The 27123-nt window shown below is 35.6% G+C and overlaps 1 protein-coding gene across 3 annotated transcripts in view; it reads right to left on the bottom strand.

The window, feature by feature from the left end:
* Nucleotides 1–18250: 18250 nt before the first annotated feature.
* Nucleotides 18251–27123, bottom strand: part of LOC149796275 (uncharacterized) — a 67663-nt gene continuing 58790 nt past the window's right edge. For all 3 annotated transcript variants that reach the window (XM_089960910.1, XM_089960911.1, XM_089960912.1), the window contains 2 exons: nucleotides 24130–24223; nucleotides 18251–19016 (listed from right to left, as the gene is read on the bottom strand). In XM_089960910.1, the coding sequence (XP_089817036.1) occupies nucleotides 18861–19016; nucleotides 24130–24223 (250 nt within the window). In that variant the 3' untranslated portion in view covers nucleotides 18251–18860. The remainder of the gene's footprint in view (nucleotides 19017–24129; nucleotides 24224–27123) is intronic.

Here is a 27123-nt window from a genome sequence, read left to right as displayed (position 1 = left end):
AAATTTTGCAACTCTGAACACAGAAAACCTGTACACGCCAGTGGCTGTTGCGGTGTATTTGATAGCATTATTTTGTTTAGACCATGTTGCAAACCCAGATGATACCGTGTATACTATGTTGGTAAAATGCCCGGGAGTAACTCCAGGTGGGATTTTAATCAAACTGGTTTTATTAACGATCTCAGGAATCCCACTTACGATATCTTGTTGTGTTTGTTTGATCGTGTCAATGTTGGTTTTGATATCAGAAAGGGCGGATCATCAAAGCATTCTACTACGGTTTCATTATACTTTTGAAAGTTTCTAAGAAGCCTTGAAAACGCGATTACGTGAACGTCGTATTCGTCCCGCAACGTGGATAGTTTATTATCTACGGTGTCAACATATTGTTTGTTTGAGGCATCTTCGGGGATGTTGGATCTCTTAACACTGTTATCTTGTTTCCGTTCATGCTGAGTTCACCTGTCATTATGTCACCAGTATTTTTTAAGCGATTAGCAACGCTTTTTTGCAATTTCATTCCTGATGGTTGTAATCGATTGACTTGAATCCCTAATTTTTCCATTGTCAGTGAACACAGGAATGTTATCCGCGGTAGCTCCAAGAACCCTGAGAACTATGTCATTCAATTTGATATTGCTGGTTTTTAGCTTGCCATGTTTGTCCTGAAAAATAACAACTTCATCTGGGTCTATCCCGGATAACGATAAAAGATTGTCGATTTCATCTTTGGTCGCATATTTTGATAAATCTACATCACTGCGTTTTTTTTTATATCTTTGCTTCGATGAGAGATCTTCCGTAAATATCTACCATTATTCTTTAAGGATTGTTTAAAATGTTAAATCGGCCCGCGGTATACTCGTGCACGACTTTGTGAGGCGGTTTGGTTGATTTTGACATCGCCTCAAGAACATTTAATGCTTCACGACCGCATATTGGTGGATCGGTTAGTGTTTGTGTTGGTAACGTTGAATACCAGACTGGAATGGGTACATTTTGCACGTATTTTAGAAATTCAACTGGCGGTGCTAACCCATACGAATCGAAATAGATAATTCCACGTGGATCGATCGCGTAAGCAACCCAGTCAGTTCCTGGACCATCGCTGTTATCGGGATTAATAATTCCGGTTTCTGGATTGTTCTGTTGTTGTGGTAACTGATCTCGCATAAAAACACCTCTGAAATTTTTTATTTCAAGTTGTTTAGCAGCATCGAGCGAATCAAAATTTGACATCGGTGTGTGCAATACTTCGTATTGTGTTGAAACCGTTTTGGGTACCATGAAGGTGAAGTTCCTGGAAGTCTTAGACCCCGTCCTTTTTTTTTGTATCCTTTTCCAGTTGCTTTCTTTAATGCCATTCTAGCAGCTGTTCCAACAGCTCCTAACGCGGCTGCTTTTGCGACAGCTGGGGCAGCAGCAGCTATTAATGCTAGTATTGCTGCGAGAAGTGGAAATATTCCTCCGGTTTTAACCATATCCTTGATGGCTTTTGGAGCGAAATCAAGTTGAGTTCCAGTTTTTGCTTGCTTTGCTTTAATGAAATGTTTTAGTTGGGTTTTAGTCAACGATAACTTGTTTGGACCACCATTAGCGATTTGATCATTTTTTAGTGTTATCGTTGCCCCACACACACTCGCGTTCTTTGATTGTAATTTCTTTATTTGACCAGAAGTCAAAGTAACATTAACGTGACTGTATGACATTTATTAATTAACTTTTTGATCTAATTGTCTACCATTTTGTTAATACATTTTTGTTACATGTTTAATTTACATATTTTCCACTGGTGCATCAACGAGTCTCATTCGGCCACTGATACCTTCAAGTAACATTGCCTTGTTGCTAAGTATGACCGCGATTGCTTTGTAACTAGTGTCACGAACTAACGGATCAGGATTGATAATTGGTAGGTTACTAATCTGAGCTCGGAAGTACATATCGACGACAGATTGCTTGGATAAATCATGATGCTCCAACGGAAAGTAATAAATCGGATACAGATTTGTAAAATCAAACTCTGATATTTGCGTCCCAGTATCTATATTTGTGTTACGCGCCAGGAACTTCACCCAGCGATGATATGCACGCGCTACATGATTTTGTGTAAAATTTAGTGATATATCTTCAGATGGTTCTTGTTGTCCGTTTATTCTCAACGAAACCTCGGTAATATCAAGATTCTCAAATATTATATGAGATCGTGTCTGGTTATTTCCCCGGCTTTTACCTTGCAGCGCAATAAAAAATATGTCGTGGCGCAGAAATACCTTGTTGTGATGCTATATGCCAAGTAAACAAACCCACGGCAGAACTTTGAATGGAATCTGTGGTCACTGTTAACCACGATAACAATGATTTACCACCCTGATTCATAAAAGAAAGTAATCGCGGTTCTTCCGTGATCGATGGGGTTAATACCGGTATCCACAGTGAAAGTTTTGTTATCTTTACTTTGCCAGCAAGAAGAGCATCAGCAGCAGCAGCAGCAGCATCAACAATACCGGCTCCTCGCCAGATCGCTTCATTATCACTTTCTTTTCTGTTAAGCACAGCTGTGTGTTTAGCTCCAAAGATAACCCTTCTAAAATCTCTGCAAAATCCAAAGATATGAGTTAGTGGAATCGCACACGAAAACATCCTATTGGGCCCTGACAACATTGCTCGGCGTGTTGCAAATCCTAAGTTGTATTTGGGGCTAGCACCTTTTATAATATCAAAAGCAGCAGCTGGTCTGTCTACGTGTTCAAAATCAGCTGATTGTGGATCGCTTGCAGTATTTTGTGGTGTTCGCAACTTGATATATTGAATATGGTCAGCATTATCGGTAATATCTTTAGCAAACATCATTGATGGACCAGCCGATCTTATAAAATCGTCAGAGTATCTTCCTAGACCAATTATTGTTGTAGCAATATCAACATCACTTTGAATCGATTCGATATTTTTCCCATCAATCATGTAAGTGGCGCTACTAAACAATGCCATAGTTCCATTATTGACAAAACCAACTCGGTCATCGGCATTGTAGTTATTATTATTCGCCTTTACAAGTTCACCTTCTACTTCAATAAAAGCCTCATGAGGTAGAAAATATATACTTGTATCATGAACTTGAAGTTCGATACGCCCTCGTTGATTTGGTTCTTTTGCATCATAGGAATAATATTGATAATCACGCACTGAATAATCTTGCTCGACCGTCTCATCTATGTTAAATGCTAGGTCAGATATGCGTTTGAACATTTTATACAATTGCGTATTTTTCCAAATGGTGATTATCGTCGTCGCACACTAAGTCCACTTCCTGCTATCAAATTTGCTGTGATATTTTTTTGTGCGTCAGATTCCTGATTTATTAATGCTGCTAGTTTTTGATTTGCAGCTTCATTTATCACCTTACTGACATCCGCGGGCATAATTTCGGTGCTTGGTAATTTCACCGGTGGTGATTTTCGTCTTATTAATCGCGCTAGTCTTTCTTTGATTGCCGAAAGTGCCTTACTAGCAGCATCAACAATTGCACCAGGAGCTTTTTCGGCAACCACATTAATGGCTTTCATCGATAATTGTTTTGCAAGAGGACCAAATTTTGGTGCTAACTCTGCAAATAATCTTTGAGTCACATCACCAAGTCCGTCTCCGTAAGCTGCTCTATAGATTGGTAATCGTGAGTTTACTGCTCTGATCTGCACAGGTGTATGTCTGTTATATATGACAATGTTATGCTATTTACTATTGTTTAATCTCTGTAATCATCAACGAGTTCATCAACGAGTTCTCGGTAAATACTATCATCCATGACACCACCTTGAAACAATCGCCGACAGATATCAGCGGCTTCATTAATTATTTCCGGTGAGTTGTTTCCAGCTCGTTTTCCTCCTATGAGAACTTCTAACCGCGAAACGTCATTGAAAATACTATCAGGGCAGGGAATAAAACCACCCCCCAATCCTTTGCCGGATGTTTTTCCGTGTGCTAGTCGGCTGTGTTGTTACCGGTGTTGTTTTTAATGGTGTTTTTAACGGCGTTGACAGATCTGCGGTCACAACAGGGCTTGCAACTCTCCTTGCTTCAACATCTTTCTTAAATTGTTCAAACTCACTTTCGTATTTTGCCGTGACCCGCTGAATACCTTTATGTGTAGTAAACACCAACCGTTGCCATTGGTCATACCTTAATGATGGTGAACCCGGCTCCAAGTAGTTTTCGTGATCATTAAATTCACCTACAAGATCAACCGCGCTATCGTAATTTTTCATCCTAATATGTTTTGCCTTATCCTATCCTCCTTGATTTCTGCTTTACCAGGTTTGTATTCCGGCGGAGCTTCGGCTCCAGGTAGCGTTTCTGGCGCATCTACGAAAACTTTTTCGGGTGGTCTTGCTGAAACTTCCCTGATAGCAGTGGCCGCCTTAGCAGCTGCTTCAGCGGATCGTTCAGCTGTGGATGATAGCCGTCTTGTCGCAACATTTTGTTGTTGAGCAGTACGCGATAATGATGTGGTAACAGGCTTATACAATAGTTCAGTTGATTCTGTAAAACCTTCCTTAGCCTCTTGTTGTAATTGTAAAAAAAATTTGAACTCATCTTTTACAGGGATATATTTCTTAAGTGCTTCTTCTCGCTCTCTGGCTAGTCTAGCTATGTAAGATTCCGAGTGTACCATTATTTGGTATAGCAATTTTTAATTCATAGCAGCAGGGATGGCGCGACTCCAACTTGTCACCGACAATCGCGCATTTTTCCTTAAGTTGCATCGAAGAAAAAAAAACCTATCAGCGATAACAGGCAAACCAAATTGTCATCGACGAAGTTGTTTTACGCTGAATATCGCATTTTTTTAAACGATTTTTGTGATCCCTCAGGAAGTCGTATTTTGGCGAAATACAGGTGAACCAATTAGAGTCTGTTCGCCCTCCCTGCTGCTCAAGTTGTGTCGAATACAGGCAGGACGGATTATGGAATACCAGATACTATTATAAGGATGTCATCTCGGTTTATATGTTTGCATATTATCCCTGAAGTTTTCTCGGTATGGGTGAATGTTCTGAATATTTTAAGCGATTTGGATATCCAACACACGAGATGACCAGAGTATCGATAAATAGACCTCTACCAGATTTTGATATAACTGGATTTGCACGAATCATTCAAGTTTGCCGAAGGTCTTCATCCGATCGTCGCTGTTTGGTTGGAAAACATTTTAGCGAACGCGGCTAGGTTCCAATAGTTTTATTACGATATATGCTTGATGTAAAACTATTGATACCGTTGGTTGTAAGTGAAGCAATTATATCATATAGTCCACAAAAACAAGTTTGGTTACCACAACGAAAGAAATATTCTGATGATGAAAATCTTGATATAACTGATTTTGAGAATAAAATAGCAAAAGATCTTGGCAGAAAAACAATTGGCAAATTTACCCAAGGAGGATCATATGATCATAAATGACATTGTACAAGATTAATCATAGATGATGTTGAACTCAATTTTATTATTGCTGATACAGCAGAGAGAGAAACATTTTTAAATCGAAGTAATGTTAACTATCTGACGGAACTAAATAAGGTACAATTGTGAGTTACACCGATGGTGAGTCACCGCGGTTTACTCATTTAAGATCTTCATTTTTCGCGTACATTTCGATAAATTTGTTATCGATGATAAATAGATTTCCTGATGCCGCGGTTAGATTCGCCACAGATTCATTTTATATCAATACAAAAATATAGGATTGCTAGAACATTTACATACCGGCGCTGATGCATCATTTGTAAATGGAGAATAAAACAAGAAAAGATACTTAGTTATTCTGAATCTGCCGACGTTGAAATCAAGGATATTTATTACAAAAACAATCAGATATCAGAATTGTCGATAATATGATGCTGGAAAAACAATCAAATCCAGCTCGGATATTTTCTCGAGGCGGACACAAAAACACGGATGTGATTTATGTTACTCAGCGATATATACAAATACCTATAGTGATCAGAGATAACTCCAATATTTTAGTTGTGTTTGATGGAGTCGATACACATACGCAGCGAAATATTCATCAGACTTGATATTCAGGAGATATGGATATGATTAAGTTCAAAAACTTCTTTTCACGTGCGCAAGCTACCCCACACGGATTTATCACGAGACATTTACATGATCCGCGGTCGCGATATCATATAGGTCTTGATAAAACATCAGCAGGGAGGGTTACGACCACCAATGAGTGTCCGGGTGGGTAAACAAACACCCATACAAATTTGAAAACACAGGCGACAAAGATAAAGTAACAAAATACGCTAACCCAATTAGAGGAAATCTCGGTCGGTTAGTGGTTTCGGTTTGACGTTATTGACCTTGTATTTTCATTTTTCTCTTCGCATAAAGCTTTATTTTCAAAGAAGACTTGCTCAAAAATTGGTAGGTTCACCCTCCCTGCTGCTATTCGTAATGACCATGTAATTGCAAAGGCCATGTAACTGCTGATTATTAACTGCTAATTACCATGCAATTCCTGATTATTAATTGATAAAGACCATGCAACTACAAATGCAATGTATCTACTGATTAGTATCTGCCAATGACCATGTAAGTGCAAAGGCCATGTAGCTACTGATTAATAACAGCAAATTACCATATAATTGCAAATGCCATGTAACTACTTATTATTAACTGCTAATTACCATGCAATTCCTGATTATTAACTGCTAAGGACCATGCAACTGCAAATGCCATGTAACTACTGATTATTAACTGATAATGACCATATAATTGCAAAGGCCATGTAGCTACTGATTATTAACTGCAAATTACCATGTAATTGCATAGGACATGTAATTCCTGATTATTACTGCAAATTACCATGTAATTGCAAAGGCCATGTAACTCCTGATTATTAATTGCAAATTAGCATGTAACTCCTGATTATCAACTGCAAATTACCATGTAATTGCAAAGACCATGCAACTCCTGATTATTAACTGCAAATTAATTTGTAATTGCAAAGGCCATGCAGCTAGTGATTATAAACTGCAAATTACCATGTAATTACAAAGGCCATGTAACTGCAAATGCCATGCAACTGCAAATGCCATGTAACTACTTATTATTAACTGCTAATTACCATGAAACTCCTGATTATTAATTGATAAAGACCATGCAACTGCAAATACCATGTATCTACTGATTAGTATCTGCTAATGACCATGTAATTGCAAAGGCCATGTAGCTACTGATTATTAACTGGTAATAACCATGTAATTGCAAAGGCCATGTAACTACTGATTATTAACTGCTAATTACCATGCAATTCCTGATTATTAATTGATAAGGACCATGCAACTGCATATGCCATGTTATCTACTGATTAGTATCTGCTAATGACCATGTAACTGCAAAGGCCAAGTAACTACTGATTATTAACTGCTAATGACCAAGTAATTGCAAAGGCCAAGTAACTACTGATTATTAACTGCCAATGACCATGTAATTGCAAAGGCATACATACATGCAATTACTTTTGACAATTAAGGAAGATTACTTCCATTATCTGCCGTTCATCCCTTAAAGTCTGAAAACAGTGGTCAAGTCTAAATCATCTGAACCATTTAGGTATTACTCAAGGGATGGCAGGCAATCCTTTAAAAAACCAAGTTTATTTTAGAAATGAAACAGACCAAACCAAGTTTATTTTAGAAATGAAACAGACCAAGTTTCTAATTAAATATTTTAAGTGCCTGACCACCATGAGGAATTTGTTGAAATCTTGATGCAAGCGTGTCATGCTTTACAAAGAAATCTTAATCCAGAAAGGAAAAAAACAATTTGCATCAAAATTTACATTTGACTTTATTTTTATTCTTGATAATAAAATTGATTCTCTACTGATAATCATTCTGTAGCTCTAGATAAAAAAAGAAAACTGCTCAGGTAGCTACCTATTTTGATGTTCATACCTTCCCACTTAAACCCATAGGTAGCAAATAAGTACAACAAAGATAACTTCAGGTCTTTTTTTCATTTTTATCTGATCATTCTGCCAAATGTAGTAGATTTATTTTAAGGTCTTTTTATAATGTATATGTTCAAACTGGAAGGAAAAATGAAATGAAATGTAGATGATGTAAATGTAGCAATATTATATAAACAATGCTAACTGGTTTATAAATATGTCAAACCTTCACCTGAGAAAAAAAAGTAAGTGACTAAATGCAGTCAGATATTACTTCAGAAATTTTATCTATTCACATTTATGGAATGGAAATTGTATCTATTCATATTTATGGAATGGAAATTTTATCTATTCATATTTATGGAATGGAAATTTTATCTATTCACATTTATGGAATGGAAATTTTATCTATTCATATTTATGGAATGGAAATTGTATCTATTCATATTTTTGGAATGGAAATTGTATCTATTCATATTTATGGAATGGAAATTTTATCTATTCATATTTATGGAATGGAAATTTTATCTATTCACATTTATGGAATGGAAATTGTATCAATTCATATTTATGGAATGGAAATTTTATCTATTCACATTTATGGAATGGAAATTTTATCTATTCACATTTATGGAATGGAAATTTTATCTATTCATATTTATGGAATGGAAATTTTATCAATTCATATTTATGGAAAGGAAAAATGTCTAAACATTCTTCATAGCACAGTTATTTTGCTTGGAGCATAATAATCATTTAAAGGCAAAAGTTATTCATTGAAATATTGATGATGCTCACATTTTTTATCAAACAAATATTTTGCCCCTCTGCAAATGAGACATTATTTGGCATTTTCAATGTGGAGTCATAAGAATAACAGGCATTTCTGCAGCCCAAATCAACAGACAACCCACAAGCCCCAATCAACAGGCAACCCTGTAGCCCAAATCAACAGGCAATCCTGTAGCCCAAATCAATGGGTAATCCAGCAGCCCAAATCAACAGACAACCCACAAGCCCAAATCAACAGGCAACCCTGTAGCCCAAATCAACAGACAAACCAATAACCCAAATCAATACTTATTAATAAATGCATGTATAGCATTATTTGTATTAAAAAAATTACCAATCACACCTTTTTATATATTCAGAAATGACTCATTGGCAATTCTTGCCTACAGTAGACCTTTATGGGCCAATGCCATTCATGCCTACAGTAAAACTTTACTGGTCAATGCCATTCTTGACTACAGCAAAACCTTACTGGTCAATGCCATTCTTGCCTACAGTAGAATCTTATTGGTCAATGCCATTCTTGCCTACAGTAGAACCTTATAGGTCAATGCCACTCTTGCCTACAGTAGAACCTTATTGGTTAATGCCATTCTTGCCTACAGTAGAACCTTATTGGTCAATGCCATTCTTGCCTACAGTAGAACCTTACAGGTCAATGCCATTCTTGTCTACAGTAGAACCTTATTGGTCAATGCCATTCTTGCCTGCAGTAAAACCTTATTGGTCAATGCCATTCTTTCCTACAGTAGAAACCTTACTGGTCAATGCCATTCTTGCCTACAGTAGAAACCTTACAGGTCAATGCCATTCTTGTCTACAGTAGAACCTTATTGGTCAATGCCATTCTTGCCTGCAGTAAAACCTTATTGGTCAATGCCATTCTTTCATACAGTAGAAACCTTACTGGTCAATGCCATTCTTTCCTACAGTAGAAACCTTACTGGTCAATGCCATTCTTGCCTACAGTAGAACCTTATTGGTCAATGCCATTCTTGTCTATGGTAGAACCTTACAGGTCAATGCCATTCTTGTCTACAGTAGAACCTTATTGGTCAATGCCATTCTTGCCTGCAGTAAAACCTTATTGGTCAATGCCATTCTCTCCTACAGTAGTAACCTTACTGGTCAATGCCATTCTTTCCTACAGTAGAAACCTTACTGGTCAATGCCATTCTTGTCTACAGTCAAACCTTATTGGTCAATGCCATTCTTGCCTATGGTAGAACCTTACTGGTCAATGCCATTCTTGTCTACAGTAGAACCTTACAAGTCAATGCCATTAGTGCCTACAGTTGAACCTTATTGGTCAATACCATTCTTGCCAACAGTAGAACCTTATTGGTCAATGCCATTCTTGTCTACAGTAGAACCTTATTAGTCAATGACATTTTTGCCTATGGTAGAACCTTATTGGTCAATACCATTCTTGCCAACAGTAGAACCTTATTGGTCAATGCCATTCTTGTCTACAGTAGAACCTTATTAGTCAATGACATTTGTGCCTATGGTAGAACCTTATTGGTCAATACCATTCTTGCCAACAGTAGAACCTTATTGGTCAATGCCATTCTTGCCAACAGTAGAACCTTATTGGTTAATGCCATTCTTGTCTACAGGCAAACCTTATTGGTCAATGCCATTCTTGCCTATGGTAGAACCTTATTGGTCAATACCATTCTTGCCAACAGTAGAACCTTACTGGTCAATGCCATTCTTGCCTACAGTAGAACCTTACTGGTCAATGCCATTCTTGTCTACAGTAGAACCTTACTGGTCAATGCCATTCTTGTCTACATTCAAACCTTATTGGTCAATGCCATTCTTGCCTATGGTAGAACCTTATTGGTCAATACCATTCTTGCCAACAGTAGAACCTTACTGGTCAATGCCATTCTTGTCTACAGTCAAACCTTATTGGTCAATGCCATTCTTTCCTACAGTAGAAACCTTACTGGTCAATGCCATTCCTGTCTACAGTAGAACCTTATTGGTCAATGCCATTCTTGCCTATGGTAGAACCTTATTGGTCAATACCATTCTTGCCAACAGTAGAACCTTACTGGTCAATGCCATTCTTGCCTACAGTAGAACCTTACTGGTCAATGCCATTCTTGTCTACAGTCAAACCTTATTGGTCAATGCCATTCTTGCCTGTGGTAGAACCTTATTGGTCAATGTCATTCTTGTCTACAGTAGAACCTTACAAGTCAATGCCATTAGTGCCTACAGTTGAACCTTATTGGTCAATACCATTCTTGCCAACAGTAGAACCTTATTGGTCAATGCCATTCTTGTCTACAGTAGAACCTTACAAGTCAATGCCATTAGTGCCTACAGTTGAACCTTATTGGTCAATGCCATTTTTGCCTACAGTTGAACCTTATTGGTTAATGCCATTCTTGCCTACAGTAGAACCTTATTGGTCAATGCCATTCTTGTCTACAGTAAAACCTTATTAGTCAATGCCATTCTTTCATACAGTAGAACCTTACAGGTCAATGCCATTCTTGTCTACAGTAGAAACCTTACTGGTCAAAGCCATTCTTCCCTACAGTAGAAACCTTACAAGTTAATGGCATTCTTACCAACAGTAAAACCTTACAGGTTAATGCCATTTCTGCCAACAGTAGAACCTTATTAGTCAATGACATTTTTGCCTACAGTAGAACCTTACTGGTCAATGCCATTCTTGCCTACAGTAGAACCTTACTGGTCAATACCATTCTTGCCTACAGTAGAACCTTACTGGTCAATGCCATTCTTGCCTACAGTAGAACCTTATTGGTCAATGCCATTCTTGTCTACAGTAAAACCTTATTAGTCAATGCCATTCTTTCATACAGTAGAACCTTACAGGTCAATGCCATTCTTGTCTACAGTAGAAACCTTACTGGTCAAAGCCATTCTTCCCTACAGTAGAAACCTTACAAGTTAATGGCATTCTTACCAACAGTAAAACCTTACAGGTTAATGCCATTTCTGCCAACAGTAGAACCTTATTAGTCAATGACATTTTTGCCTACAGTAGAACCTTACTGGTCAATGCCATTCTTGCCTACAGTAGAACCTTACTGGTCAATACCATTCTTGCCTACAGTAGAACCTTACTGGTCAATGCCATTCTTGCCTACAGTAGAACCTTACTAGTCAATGCCATTCTTTCCTACAGTAGAAACCTGTTGGCTAATGCCATTTTTGCCAACAGCATAAATGTATCAGTTAATGCCATTCATTCCTACAGCATACACTTACTGGTTAATGCAGTTCATTCCTATGGTAGAACTTTACTGGTTAATATCATTTTTGAAAGAAGCTGTATAAAAGAACTCTGATCAGCCAAGCAAATTATCAAAAGATGGCAGCATATCAGTTTCTCTCTTGAATGTCCCCTGACCAAAACCACCAACCGAATCGTGCCAGAATCCCTTGACACATATGAATTTGTGTTAAAATTAATGCTATATGAGAGCTAGCCATCTAACAAGGCCAGTAGCCTGTGCAAATGGTGTGAAATTTACCTGTCATGAGTAGTCACATAATAAAGTTTATAAACAGATATCTCATAAATATTTCTTGATTTCTAAATTCCAAAAACTGACATTTTGTTCCAACATGTTGATGAAGTACCTAAAATTTATCCATACAAAGAAGTAATCTGGTTGTTATTACTACTGTGTTCCCTTAGATCATAGGTTTTGTCACCTTGATAATTACTGTGTATTCCCTTAGATCATAGGTTTTGCCACCTTGATAATTATTGTGCATTCCATTAGATAGTAGGTTTTGTCACCTTGATAATTATTGTGTATTCCCTTAGATGATAGGTTTTGTCACCTTGATAATTACTGTGTTCCCTTAGATGATAGGTTTTGTCACCTTGATAATTACTGTGTGTTCTCTTAGATCATAGGTTTTGCCACCTTGATAATTATTGTGCATTCCATTAGATAGTAGGTTTTGTCACCTTGATAATTATTGTGTATTCCCTTACATGATAGGTTTTGTCACCTTGATAATTACTGTGTTCCCTTAGATGATAGGTTTTACTGTGTGTTCTCTTAGATCATAGGTTTTGCCACCTTGATAATTACTGTGCATTCCATTAGATAGTAGGTTTTGTCACCTTGATTATTATTGTATTCTCTTACATGATAGGTTTGTCACCTTGATAATTATTGTGTTCCCTTAGATTATAGGTTGTTACCTTCATAATTACTGTGTTCTCTTAGATCATAGGTTTTGCCACCTTGATAATTACTGTGCATTCAATTAGAGAGTAGGTTTTGTCACCTTGATAATTATTGTGTATTCCCTTAGATGATAGGTTTTGTCACCTTGATAATTACTGTGCATTCCATTAGATAGTAGGTTTTGTCACCTTGATAATTACTGTGCATTCCATTAGATAGTAAATTTTTTCACCTTGATAATTATTGTGTATTCCCTTAGATGATAGGTTTTGTCACCTTGATAATTACTGTGCATTCCATTAGATAGTAGGTTTTGTCACCTTGATGGGGCCCTGAGTGGCCGTGTGGTCTAAAGCGCTCTCCATTATGGATCACTGCCATCTCACCTCTGTCTGTGTGGGTTCGAGTCTCGGATTCGGCCAATGTGGATATGTGAGAAAGCTTGCCAGTAGCTTCTCGAGGGTCAGTGGTTCTTTCTGGGGATTTCCCGGTTTCTTCCTCCACCATTAATACTGGCCGCCATGTATAGCCTATCGCGTGCTGAAAAATGGCGTTAAGCCCTACAACAACAACAACAACAATTGTCACCTTGATAATTATTGTGTAATTCCCTTAGATGATGTTTTGTCACCTTGATAATTACTGTGCATTCCATTAAATAGTAGGTTTTGTCACCTTGATAATAATGTTTCCTTTGATTGTAGGTTTTCTCACCTTGATAATTACTGTGCTCCCTTAGATCATAGGTATTGTCACCTTGATAATTACTGTTTGTTCTCTTAGATCGTAGGTTTTGTCAAATTGATACTTACTGTGTTCCCTTAGATCATAGTTTTTGTCACTTTGATAATTACTGTGTTCCCTTAGATCATATGTTTTGTGACCTTGATAACTGCTGTGTGTTCTCTTACATCATAGGTTTTGTCACCTTGATTATTACTGTGTTCCCTTAGATCATAGGTTTTGACACCTTGATAATTACTGTGTATTCCCTTAGTTCATAGGTTTTGTCACCCTAATAATTACTGTGTTCCCTTAGATCATAGTTCTTGTCACCTTGATAATTACTGCATTCCCTTAGATCATAGGTTTTGACACCTTGATAATTACTGTGTGTTCTCTTAGATCATAGGTTTTGTCACCTTGATAATTACTGGTTATTATTAGCATCATTATCATGGTGACAAAAGCTAACGGCTGAGAAGCGCATGACTGTTCATATTAGTGTGACTTTCAGTTTCCATAAAGTAAAATGATAAGTTGATATTCTTGACTTTTTCTCCTTGATAACACAATGTACTTAAGAGGTACCAGACAAATGGCTTTTTCTCCTAGATTAAATATTGTACCTGAAAGGTACCATTACATAATGTACTTGAAAGGTACCATTACATAATGCACTTGAAAAGGTATAATTATACCTGAGAGGTACCATTACATAATGTACTTGAAAGGTACCATTAAATATTGCACTTGAAAGGTATAATTATACCTGAAAGGTACCATTACATATTGTACTTGAAAGGTACCATTAAATATTGTACCTGAAAAGTACCATTACATAATGTACTTGAAAGGTACCATTAAATATTGTACTTGAAAGGTATAACTATACCTGAAAGGTACCATTACATATTGTACTTGAAAGGTACCATTAAATATTGTACCTGAAAGGTACCATTACATAATGGTGGTGCTCTACAGTTTCGTATTTTGCACAGGGTTAGGATTTTAAAGAAAAAGACTTTCCCCAGTTTTCCTCACTGGTTATACTGGCTTTTTAAAAAAGACCTTGTATATCTTAGGTATAATTCAAAGAACCTTTAATTCCCTTTATTTTGGTGTATGATTGATGGGTATAATATGGACTATAGAGTATACAACTTGGCCTTACTCCAGATGAGCATTTTTCAAAAAAGTGCTAGCTCCACTTGGTCATTTTCACTTCTTGAACTTCATAGGTAAATTGTATAAAAAAGAGCTGATAACTCTTTTTTACGTTTTATATATTTGGTAATTCATTCATTGCACTTTCAGAAGCTGGTATTGTCTAGTCTGGCAAAATTCATTTTCTATATTTTAATAGCTACTATGGATAGTGTACTTTAGACTAATTCAGGCTGAATCTTTAGCACAAGGGAGCGGTCATTTTAGTTAGAAGTGTGCTTAGATCATGTACAATTTCCAAAAGTACAATATCCAAAGAAATATCATCCACATTACATTAATGTAGCATAGAGGTATGCCAACATTCTCTCCATTGTGCATGTTTTAAATGCAAACAGCTTCACCTTACATACATTACTCTTTCAAAAGTACATAATAACTGGTCAGCACCCACTAAGAACAAATTGCCCATGAAGGAATAGACTGTTGTGTAAGTACAAACTTCCCATCAAGGAATAGACTAATGTGGAAGTACAAATAGCCCATGAAGGAATAGACGGTTGTGTTAGTACAAACTGTCTGTGTAGGAATAGATTGTTGTGTAAGTACAAATGCCCATGAAAGAATAGACTGATGGGTAAGGTCAAACTGTCCATATAGAAATAGACTGTTGTGTTAGTACAAACTGTCCATGAAGGAATAGACTGTTGTGTTAGTACAAATGCCCATGAAAGAATTGACTGTTGTGTAAGTACAAATGCCCATGAAAGAATTGACTGTTGTGTAAGTACAAATGCCCATGAAAGAATTGACTGTTGTGTAAGTACAAATGCCCATGAAAGAATTGACTGATGGGTAAGGTCAAACTGTCCATATAGAAATAGACTGTTGTGTTAGTACAAACTGTCCATGAAGGAATAGACTGTTGTGTTAGTACAAACTGTCCATGAAGGAATTGACTGTTGTGTTAGTACAAACTGTCCATGAAGGAATTGACTGTTGTGTAAGTACAAATGCCCATGAAAGAATTGACTGATGGGTAAGGACAAACTGTCCATATAGGAATAGACGGTTGTGTTTAGTACAAACTGTCCATGTAGGAAAAGATTGTTGTGTAAGTACAAATGCCCATGAAAGAATTGACTGTTGTGTAAGTACAAATGCCCATGAAAGAATTGACTGATGGGTAAGGACAAACTGTCCATATAGGAATAGACGGTTGTGTTTAGTACAAACTGTCCATGTAGGAAAAGATTGTTGTGTAAGTACAAATGCCCATGAAAGAATTGACTGATGGGTAAGGACAAACTGTCCATGAAGGAATAGACTGTTATATTAGTAGAAACTGTCCATGAAGGAATAGATTGTTGTGTAATTTCAAAGTTCCCATGAAGGAATAGACTATTGTGTAATTTCAAAGTTCCCATGAAGGAATAGACTGTTGTTCATGTACAAACTGCCAATAAAGGAATCGATTGCTGTGCTAGTACAAATTGCCCCTAAAGGAATAGACTGTTGTGTAAGTACACACTGCCCATAAAGGAATAGACTGTTGTGAAAGTACAAATAGCCCATCAAAGTATAGACTAATCTGTAAGTACAAATAGCCTATGAAGGAATAGACGGTTGTGTTAGTACAAATAGCCTATGAAGGAATAGACGGTTGTGTTAGTACAAATAGCCTATGAAGGAATAGATGGTTGTGTTAGTACAAATAGCCTATGAAGGAATAGACGGTTGTGTTAGTACAAATAGCCTATGAAGGAATAGACGGTTGTGTTAGTACAAATAGCCTATTAAGGAATAGACAGTTGTGTTAGTATAAATAGCCTATGAAGGAATAGACGGTTGTGTTAGTACAAATAGCCTATGAAGGAATAGACGGTTGTGTTAGTACAAATAGCCTATGAAGGAATAGACGGTTGTGTTAGTACAAATAGCCTATGAAGGGATAGACGGTTGTGTTAGTACAAATAGCCTATGAAGGAATAGACTCTTGTGTCAGTACAAATTGCCTATGAAGGAATAGACTCGTGTCAGTACAAATAGCCTATGAAGGAATAGACTCTTGTGTCAGTACAAATTGCCTACGAAGGAATAGACTCTTGTGTCAGTACAAATTGCTCATAAAGGTATAGACTGTGGTGTTAGTGCACACTGTCCATGAAGGAATAGACTCTTGTGTCAGTACAAATTGCTCATAAAGGTATAGACTGTGGTGTTAGTGCACACTGTCCATGAAGGAATAGACTGTTGTGTAAGTACAAATTTGCCATGAAGAAATAGACAATTGTGTAAATACAAATTTGCCATGAAGGAATAGACAATTGTTTAAGTACAAACTGTCAATGAAGGAACAGACTGTTGTGTAAGTACAAACTGTCCATTAAGGAATAGCATGTTGTGTAGGTGCAAAGAGTCCAAGAAGGAATAAGTTGTTGTGTAAGTACATACTTCCCACGAAGGAATAGACTGTTTTGTAAGTACAAACTGTCCATAAAGGAATAGACTGTTTTGTCAGTACCAACAGCCCATGAAGGAATAGATTGTTGTGTTAGTACACACTGTCCATGAAGGAATAGAATGTTGTGTAAGTAAAAACTGCCCATAAAGGAATAGATTGTTGTTGTAAGTACTACTTCCCATGAAAGAATAGACTGTTGTGTAAGTACAAATTTCCCATGAAGGAATAGACAATTGTGTAAGTACAAACTGTCAATGAAGGAACAGACTGTTGTGTAAGAACAAAACTGCCTATAATGGAATAGATTGTTGTGTACGTACAAACTGCCCTTAAAGGATTAGCCTGTTGTGTAAGTACAAACTGCCCACAAAGGAATAGACTGTTGTGTTAGTGCAAAGTGTCTATGAAGGAAAAGACTGTTGTGTAAGTACAAATTGCATATAAAGGAATAGACTATTGTGTAAGTATAAATTGTCCATGAAGGAATAGACTGTTGTGCAAGTACAAATTGTCCATAAAGGGATAGACTGTTGTGTTGGTGCAAACTGTCCATGATGGAATAGACTGTCATGTAAGTACAAACTGCCCATGAAGGAATAGATTGTTGTGTATGTAGGAATCACTTTTGAAGGAATACGTTGTTATGAAAGGTGCAAAATGTTATCAGACATTATTATTTGTGAAGGAAAAGTGAAAGCAATTAATCTCAATGAAAAAGGGAGATTGTTTTTGATCATTGCTGTGAAATAAACATCATCAGCATTTTTGATCATTGCTGTGAAATAAACATCATCAGCGTTTTTGATCACTGCTGTGAATTAACCATCATCAGCGTTTTTGATCATTGCTGTGAAATAAACATCATCAGCGTTTTTGATCATTGCTGTGAAATAAACATCATCAGCTATACATTCTACAGGAAAAGGAATAAATGAATGAGGATTCTTACTGTTAGAATTTGGTATCTAATTTTTATTGACAAGGTGATTTTGCAGCATGATTGTTGATTATTCATAATTATTTATAATAACATTAATATAAGTTTTAACACTCTGATTCTATAACATGCCTGTGGTTTTTCAATGAAAAATTTATATATTAAAATTACATCTTTCATATTTTATATGTCAATATGTCTTTCACATTTTGTATGTAATTATTGCTACCATCTGTGTAATCCTCTCAAGAAAGGCCACTCCTATTGTAAGGACACTTTCCTGCTACAGAAAGGGTGGCCCTAAAAGAGAGGAACCACTATATTCAAAATTTTTCATTGAGGCCTTTGTCCATGTCCGTAAATTTGTAAGCATAACAAACTGCGTAGAATAATGGTGATGAAGATATTGTTATGCTTTTTGAAACACACAAAGCTTCAGGTACAAACCACTAAACTAGCATTAATACAAACATACAAACTAAACTGATTCTTGTTTCTGTGTATGTTAACCCAAGATGAATTCATCACATATTGCTTTTTCCACTGTGGCATCATGTGCTGGTATTCTTTCTTCTATTCTAGTTTAATTATGTAAAACATACAATCTGATTTCTAATCAGTCTATCATTTCTTTTCTTCTCTCTTTGACTTCTGAAATTTGTTTGCTTTATTATCTGCATTCTGTGTTTCCAACTCCTCAAATTCTTTCTGTTGCCTCTCCAGGTCTTTCTTTCTCTCCACTTCCTGCCTATCCAGTTCTGCCTGAAGTTCTTTTCTCCACTGTAAGAAATAATAACAAATAATATCTTTACAATTTTCCCAATAAATCCAGATTGACAGATTTACATGAGTAGTTTCATGTTCGATACCTTATTTGGTCATAAGCAAGTGATTACCCATACAAGGTCAGTGATTCTGTCCAGATTCTAGAGTTTCTGCCTTCTGGAAGACTACATTCAAAGTCAGTGATTTTGTCCATGCCCTACGCCATTCCTGTCTGCAGAAAGACCACATAATGCCAAAAATGGGTCAGTGAGAGGGCAGTGTTAGACTTATTAGAACATCAACATAAAACAGTCAAATCTTGTATAGTGACCATCCAGATGACCTGCAGACACAGTAAAATCTTGTAAAGGAACTATTTTGGGGAAATGTAAATATGAATCTTGTAAGTCACCAATCAGGGGACCTGCAAATACAGCCAAACCTTGTAAAGGAACCATTCAGGGGATGTGCAAATACAGCCAAACCTTGTAAAGGGACCATTCAGGGGACCTGCAAATACAGCTAAAACTTGTAGATTGACCATTCAGGGGACCTGAAGAAGGCAGTCTTTATGATCAGGTGGTCTTTACTTGTGGATAAATAAGTACTAACAGACAAATGTATAAATCATACCTGTTAAATTTGCAGTTATAAATGCATAGCCTTTATATACATATGGATGCTACAAGTGGCAAATATGCTAAACTTTTTTTAAAATCTGGTTTGCCTGCAGCTGTAATTTACTGATTTCTTTCTTTTCCTATATGGTATGACTAGGAAATATTTTGACTGCTGATGACATATAGCCAGGACTGTAACTATAGTTGACCATATTCTTCCACTTGTGTATATTGGAAAGTTCTTGGCTGAAAGGTATTGCAGGTATATCTGGATCTTAAGTTTAGTGCTGTTGTGCATATCTATTAGTTTTTGTAAACTTTATTTGTGATTCTTGTTTTGTATATTTAATTTGTATTATTTGTTGGCTTACTTAATGCTTATTTGTTATATACATTTGTATTTTGTACTGACCTTGTCCAAAATCAAGTTCTGTTTACCTTACCAGGGACATTTATTTTTGTAAACAACATAATACATAGCTAATATTTCTCTCTGAGTATTGATTAAATATTAGAATCATTATCATTGTCATAAATATGTTTATCTTAATCTGATTCTATGACATTGATATTCCCCCACTGAAATACCTCTTGCCTCTAATGTTTGCCATGTTCATTATTATAATATTATTAATAGACCTTATCTTGTTGACAGCTCAGAATGTTCTAGATATCAACTTGTGACCCTCATCCTTGTTCTATATTTGTGTCTTAGCATTTTCTATAATGTTACTTAGTTATCTTGCCATAATATCTTAAAGCAAAATCAGTTTTAAATTTGTGTCCAGTTTTTAATTTGGGTAGAATTTGTTATTCGAGTTAATATTCACTGTAAATAAAAAGTGTTCATCAGTAATATTTATGGCCAGTAATATTAATTTGGAATTATAGTGAATTCAGAGGAGGACATTTTGGGACTATATTATTGTGATATATCAAAAGACTGTCAGTACCTCATAACACTTCAGGCTACTGGCACATTATCATATTCAAGACTACAGGTACATCAACACATTCAATATTGGAACTTATCTGGAATACTACTGGAATTCAATTGGAACTTCATAAATTTGGACTTGTGAAAGAGCTGTTATGACTATTTGGGATTTAATTCACAATGCTGTAAGTTCTTTTTAAATTTTCACTTTATATTCAAGGAAAATAAAGTATTTGTTGAATGTTACACAACTTGTTGGTTTTTGCACTTTTCTGTTGCTTAGTTTAAGACCATAGGGTCATAGCAGAAAATTGGGTGCCTGTCCAAAAGATATAAAGTTCTTTAAAATATGTCAGAAAATTTCATGTTTGAAATTTAAATTCACATTGTTTAACAATTTTCTAAGTCCCAGGTATTTTTATTTGATATATTTGAGAACTCTATACATGTAGTGAACCCAACAAGCTTTCACTATGTTATCTAAGGCAGAGAACTTTAAATCCTACAAAGGAAAGATTACAATACTTAAAAAGGATAAACTACTCCAGGTTGACAATATGATCTCTCTAAGGCAAAAGTTTCTTTAATGAAGCAAGAAATAATAAGTATTTGGTCAAATATCTGGTGGAAAATAAGTTTTTAGATAAAAGTGTTTTGTTTGATTAGTACGTCTCTACCTGGCTCTGAGATGAAAGTAATAGAATTAAAATTAAAACACAAGATGGAAATGAAGTTAAGAAAACTTCAATTTCAGAAAGAAAGAGAAGAGATAAATGCAGTTGGAAAAAGTGGAAAGAGAGACAAATGCAGTTGCAGAAAGAGGAAACAGAGAAAGACAAATCCAGCTACAAAAAGAAGAAAGAATTACAATTACAGAAAGAGGAAAGAGAGAGAAAAAGCAAAAGAGAAGATAGGCTAATACAAATGCATAGAGAAAAAAAGATAAGGAAAATACAGATGAAAGAGAAAATGAAATAAAGAAAGGGAATTTCAATTTAGATTAAAAGAATTAGAGCTTGCAGGTGGAAAACACTCCACCCACCTTTACACACAAGTTCAGTTTTTGATGTTGCCAAAAGCATCAGTTAGTACTCCCTTTTAAAGAAAAAGAAGTAGATAAATAATTTCCTCATTTTGATAAAATTGCTGAAAATTTGAAATAGCTAAGAGGGCATTGGAATCTATTATTATAATGTGTACTTTTTGGCAAAGCTCACGAAACCAACACTTCTGTGTCAGTACAACAAAGTGCTGATTATGATGTAGTTAATGAATGTATTTTGAAGGGTTATGAGTTGGTATCTGAGGCATATCAACAAATGTTTAGGAACTGTAAAAAAAGAAACTGGACAGACCATATCGAATTTGCAAGAGAAAAAACATCAATAGGTGGTGCTCAGTCAAGATGTTTGGTCAAGACTACAATAACCTCAGACAACTAATATTACTTGAAGAGCTCGTACAGCTGATGATTATTACTTGACTCACAAAGTATTTTTTTTAGTTAATCTTCCACTCAGCAGTGTATTGGTAAAAAGCCATTTCAGTTTCATATAAGCACTTCCAAATCTCAATCTGGCAAAAAATTTAGGAATCAAGATTTTCATTTAGACTGATCAGAAATCCTTCTCTCTTCCTGAGATCTCCTGCTATTTCAGAGGGCTATTAGCGAAACTGAAGCCAAAGAAGTGTCTACTAGTTATATTGGTAAAAATGGAGTCTTTATGAGAAAATGGAAACCACCCGAGGTACCTGTTGGTAATGAGTGGTCAGTGAGCTATCAAATTGTTGTTCTTAAGTTGCATAGACAGGAAATTCTTAGTCTAGCCCTTGAAACTCCTTAGACTGGTCATTTAGGGGTCAATAAGACTTATTACAAGATCCTGAATCATTTTTACTTGCTAAAAATTAAAAGTAATGTTTGAAAATACTGTAAGTCTTGTCACACTTTCAAACAGTAGAAAAACACAGAAGAGAACTAAGGCTCTCTGTAACATATTCCTGCATTTGATGAACCATTTAGCAGAATAATGGTATACTGTGTCAGTCCCTTACCTAAGACCAAGTCAGGTAACCAATACTTGTTGACAGTAATGTGTGTCTCCACAAGATTTATAGAGGCAATGCCTTTGAGGAATATTAAAACTAAAACCAGATTTGAGAAATTTTTTTACACAATTTGTCCTCCCCAAATCTGTCAAATTTATTGGTGGTCAGATTTTATATCTGGAATTTTCCAGCAAGATATGCATGAATTAAGCATTCTGCAATTTAAGTCTTCTGCCTATCACCATGAAGTCAAGGGGCTTTAGAAAGATTTCATTAAACTTTGAAAATTATGATTCAGTCATGTTATTTTGATACCAGAAAAGACTGGGATGAAGGTGTTCATTTACTGTAGCTTGCTGTTAGGGAATCAGTTCAAGAATCTTTAGGATTGAAGTTGTTAAGAGAGAAACGTCTTTCTAATGAAGATACAGAAATTAGTCTTCTTGACTATGATTCCAATTTTAAGTATAAGCTGTCAAAAGCTTGTGAGGTTGGTAGAACTAATCTTTACTCAGTCAAAAATGAAAATTTATATGTAACTTTAGCCTGATTTCAAGTGCTACATATAATTTTAGCCTGTTTGCTTGTGCTATGTAAACTTTAGCCTGTTTTCATGTACTAGGTGTAACTGTAGTCTGTTTTTACGTGCTAGGTATAACATTAGTCTGTTTTCATGTGAGTGGTAAAACATTAGTCTGTTTTCATGTGAGTGGTAAAACATTAGTCTGTTTTCATGTGAATGGTAAAACATTAGTCTGTTTTCATGTGAGTGGTATAACATTAGACTGTTTTCATCTGAATGGTAAAACATTAGTCTGTTTTCATGTGAGTGGTTAACATGTCTGTTTTCATGTGAGTGCTAAAACATTAGTCTGTTTTCATGTGAGTGGTAAAACATTAGTCTGTTTACATGTGAGTGGTATAACATGTCTGTTTTCATGTGAGTGGTAAAACATGTCTGTTTTCATGTGAGTGGTATAACATGTCTGTTTTCATGTGAGTGGTAAAACATTAGTCTGTTTTCATGTGAGTGGTAAAACATTAGTCTGTTTACATGTGAGTGGTAAAACATGCCTGTTTTCATGTGAGTGGTAAAACATTAGTCTGTTTACATGTGAGTGGTATAACACGTCTGTTTTCATGTGAGTGGTAAAACATTAGTCTGTTTTCATGTGAGTGGTAAAACATTAGTCTGTTTACACGTGAGTGGTATAACATGTCTGTTTTCATGTGAGTGGTAAAACATGTCTGTTTTCATGAGAGTGATATAACATGTCTGTTTTCATGTGAGGGGTAAAACATTAGTCTTTTTTCATGTCCTTGGTGTATCCTGTAAAGAAATTTCATCCAAGGTACATGAAAGTAGTATAGACATATGTCCCAAATGCAAACAATGTCAACATACACCTGTCATTTTCTCAGAAGTACATAATATCTCACCAAAGCAGTTTTAAACCTACAGTCACATGACCATTTTGTATACCATATGACCTTGCTGAAGATCATGTCCATGGTGACTTACCTGGTCCTCCACAATTCTGTGTAGATCAAAGCTCATACGAGTGTTGTAGCTGACAGGTGGCTCATAAAGGGCTGTGGCCAGTTGAATTTCCTCCCTGGAAAATAACACAAACAAAATTATGCAGCACTTAAATCAACCATTTTTCTTTCTTTTCTTCACATAATACAGTTCATAGGTCGGAAATAAAGGTCTGAATCATCCTGATGATCACTTGTATAAACTGACATTATACAGTTCATAATGATCCTAAAAATCACTTGTATAAACTGACATTATACAAATCATAATGATCCTAACAATCACTTGTATAAACTGCCATTATACAAATCATAATGATCCCAAAAATCACTTGTATAAACTAACATTATACAGTTCATAATGATCCTAGCAATCACTGGTATAAACTAACATTATAAGTTCATAATGATCCTAACAATCACTTGTATAAACTGACATTATCAGTTCATAATGATCCTAGCAATCACTTGTATAAACTGACTTTATACAGTTCATAATGATCCTAGCAATCACTAGTATAAACTGACATTATCAGTTCATAATGATCCTAAAAATCACTTGTATAAACTGACTTTATACAGTTCATAATGATCCTAGCAATCACTTGTATAAACTGACATTATCAGTTCATAATGATCCTAAAAATCACTTGTATAAACTGACTTTATACAGTTCATAATGATCCTAACAATCACTTGTATAAACTGACATTATCAGTTCATAATGATCCTAAAAATCACTAGTATAAACTAACATTATCAGTTCATAATAATCCTAAAAATCACTAGTATAAACTGACATTATACAGTTCATAATGATCCTAGCAATCACTAGTATAAACTAACATTATAAGTTCATCATCATCCTAGCAATCATTAGTATAAACTGACATTATAGTTCATAATCATCATTACTCAATCTGGAATAACTGCTGTCCCTACACGGAAACACAATATAGCAACCACAGACATATAGCACATACACATAGCAAACACAGGACATAGGCGACCCTAGCAAGGTCGACAAATAAAAAGGGAAGGAATTCCAAAAGGGTAATAGAAACCACTTTCAGATTAACAACCTTGTAGATACACTAAGGAACTTAGAAATACCCCAATCAAAATTTCTAACGAAGCAACTTTCCAAAATTTCAAAAAATAACAACACAAACAACACACCTTTGGGGGTAACAAATACACATAAACCTTTTATAATGCTTTGGCTAAGTAGGAGGGGAAGCATCTGTCTGGTGCCCCAAAAAAATAAAAAATCATCCTGATGGTCAGAAGTATAAACTGACATTATATGGTTCATAAATTATATTCTGGTCAGAATCTCCTGTCAATCACTAGTAAAAACTGAAGTGAACATAGGTTTCTTCTTCTTGGTGTATGCTAGTTTTTGGGTCTTATTTCTTTTGATGTGTTTTTTTTTTCATAAACATTTCATACTAATAAGTAATACATTTCATACTAATTTCATACTAATGGTTTGAAAAAAAATAAGAAGGTCCTGGAACTCATTAAGGTACTTTCTAAAGAAAGATCTACTGATCACAAAAAATACTGACACTCATTTATGTTAAGGCACATTTCTAAAGGAAGACCTATTGACCACAAAAAACACTAACACTCATTTATGTTAAGGTACATTTCTAAAGGAAGACCTATTGACCACAAAAAATACTGACACTCATGTATGTTAAGGTACATTTCTAAAGGAAGATCTATTGACCACAAAAAATACTGACACTCATTTATTTTAAGGTACATTGCTAAAGGAAGACCTATTGACCCCAAAAAATACTGACACTCATGTATGTTAAGGTACATTGCTAAAGGAAGACCTATTGACCACAAAAAATACTGACACTCATTTATGTTAAGGTACATTGCTAAAGGAAGACCTATTGACCACAAAAAATACTGACACTCATTTATTTTAAGGTACATTGCTAAAGGAAGGCCTATTGACCACAAAAATATTGACACTCAAACCTAGGGGCTTTCATCAATACAATGCAGCAAATTATGCTTGAAATAAAAACATGATTAAGATATTTATTGTGCTATGTAGGTCAAACAACACAGAATGCTAAAGATTCAATCTGTCAAACAACCTTCTAAATTACACAGAATGCTAAAGATTCAATCTGTCAAACAACCTTCTAAATTACACAGAATGCTAAAGATTCAATCTGTCAAACAACCTTCTAAATTACACAGAATGCTAAAGATTCAATCTGTCAAGCAAACTTCTAAATGACATGGAAAGCTGATGATTGTTCCAATCTATCAAACAACCTTTCAAATGACACAGAATGCTGATCCAATCTGTCAAACAAACTTCTGAATGATACAGAAAGATGATCCAATCTGTCAAACAACCTCCTAAATGACAGAGAAAACTGAAGATCCAATCTTGATACAGAAAGCTGATGATCCAATCTGTCAAACAACCTTTCAAATGATACAGAAAGATGATCCAATCTGTCAAACAACCTTCTAAATGACAGAAAACTGATAATCAAATCTGTCAAACTTCACAATGATACAGAAAGCTAATAATCCAGTCTACTTAAGTTATATTAAAAAAAGAACTGCAGAGAAAATGTTCTTGAAATCGAACAATGATTAAAGGAATTATTGCATGGAAACAAAAGAGGGTGGGTCTAAAAATCAAGGGGACATAACTCCATTAAAATGATGATGCAAACTGAAAGCTGAAAAATCAAACTCAGGCAAGGTGTCATTCGCCTCCAGCTGCATTACAAATCAGACTGAATGACAACAAGAATCAATGGAGCTATTGTGTAGGAAAGAAAGTTTGCAAGTTGGACAATCAGAGAGCAAGTCTGAACATGTAACTGAGCAATACTGACAATTAGACTCAGACAAGATCTTATCAAATATCAAGCTGTCAAATAAATTTTTTTATAAATCTAATAAGGGATATTCTTTGCATGATAAAAGTGGG

The sequence above is a fragment of the Sinohyriopsis cumingii genome, chromosome 6 (assembly GCF_028554795.1).
Source record: "Sinohyriopsis cumingii isolate HCF-2022 chromosome 6, ASM2855479v2, whole genome shotgun sequence".
In the NCBI taxonomy this organism is placed as follows: domain Eukaryota; kingdom Metazoa; phylum Mollusca; class Bivalvia; order Unionida; family Unionidae; genus Sinohyriopsis; species Sinohyriopsis cumingii.
This window is presented reverse-complemented; position numbering and strand designations above follow the sequence as displayed.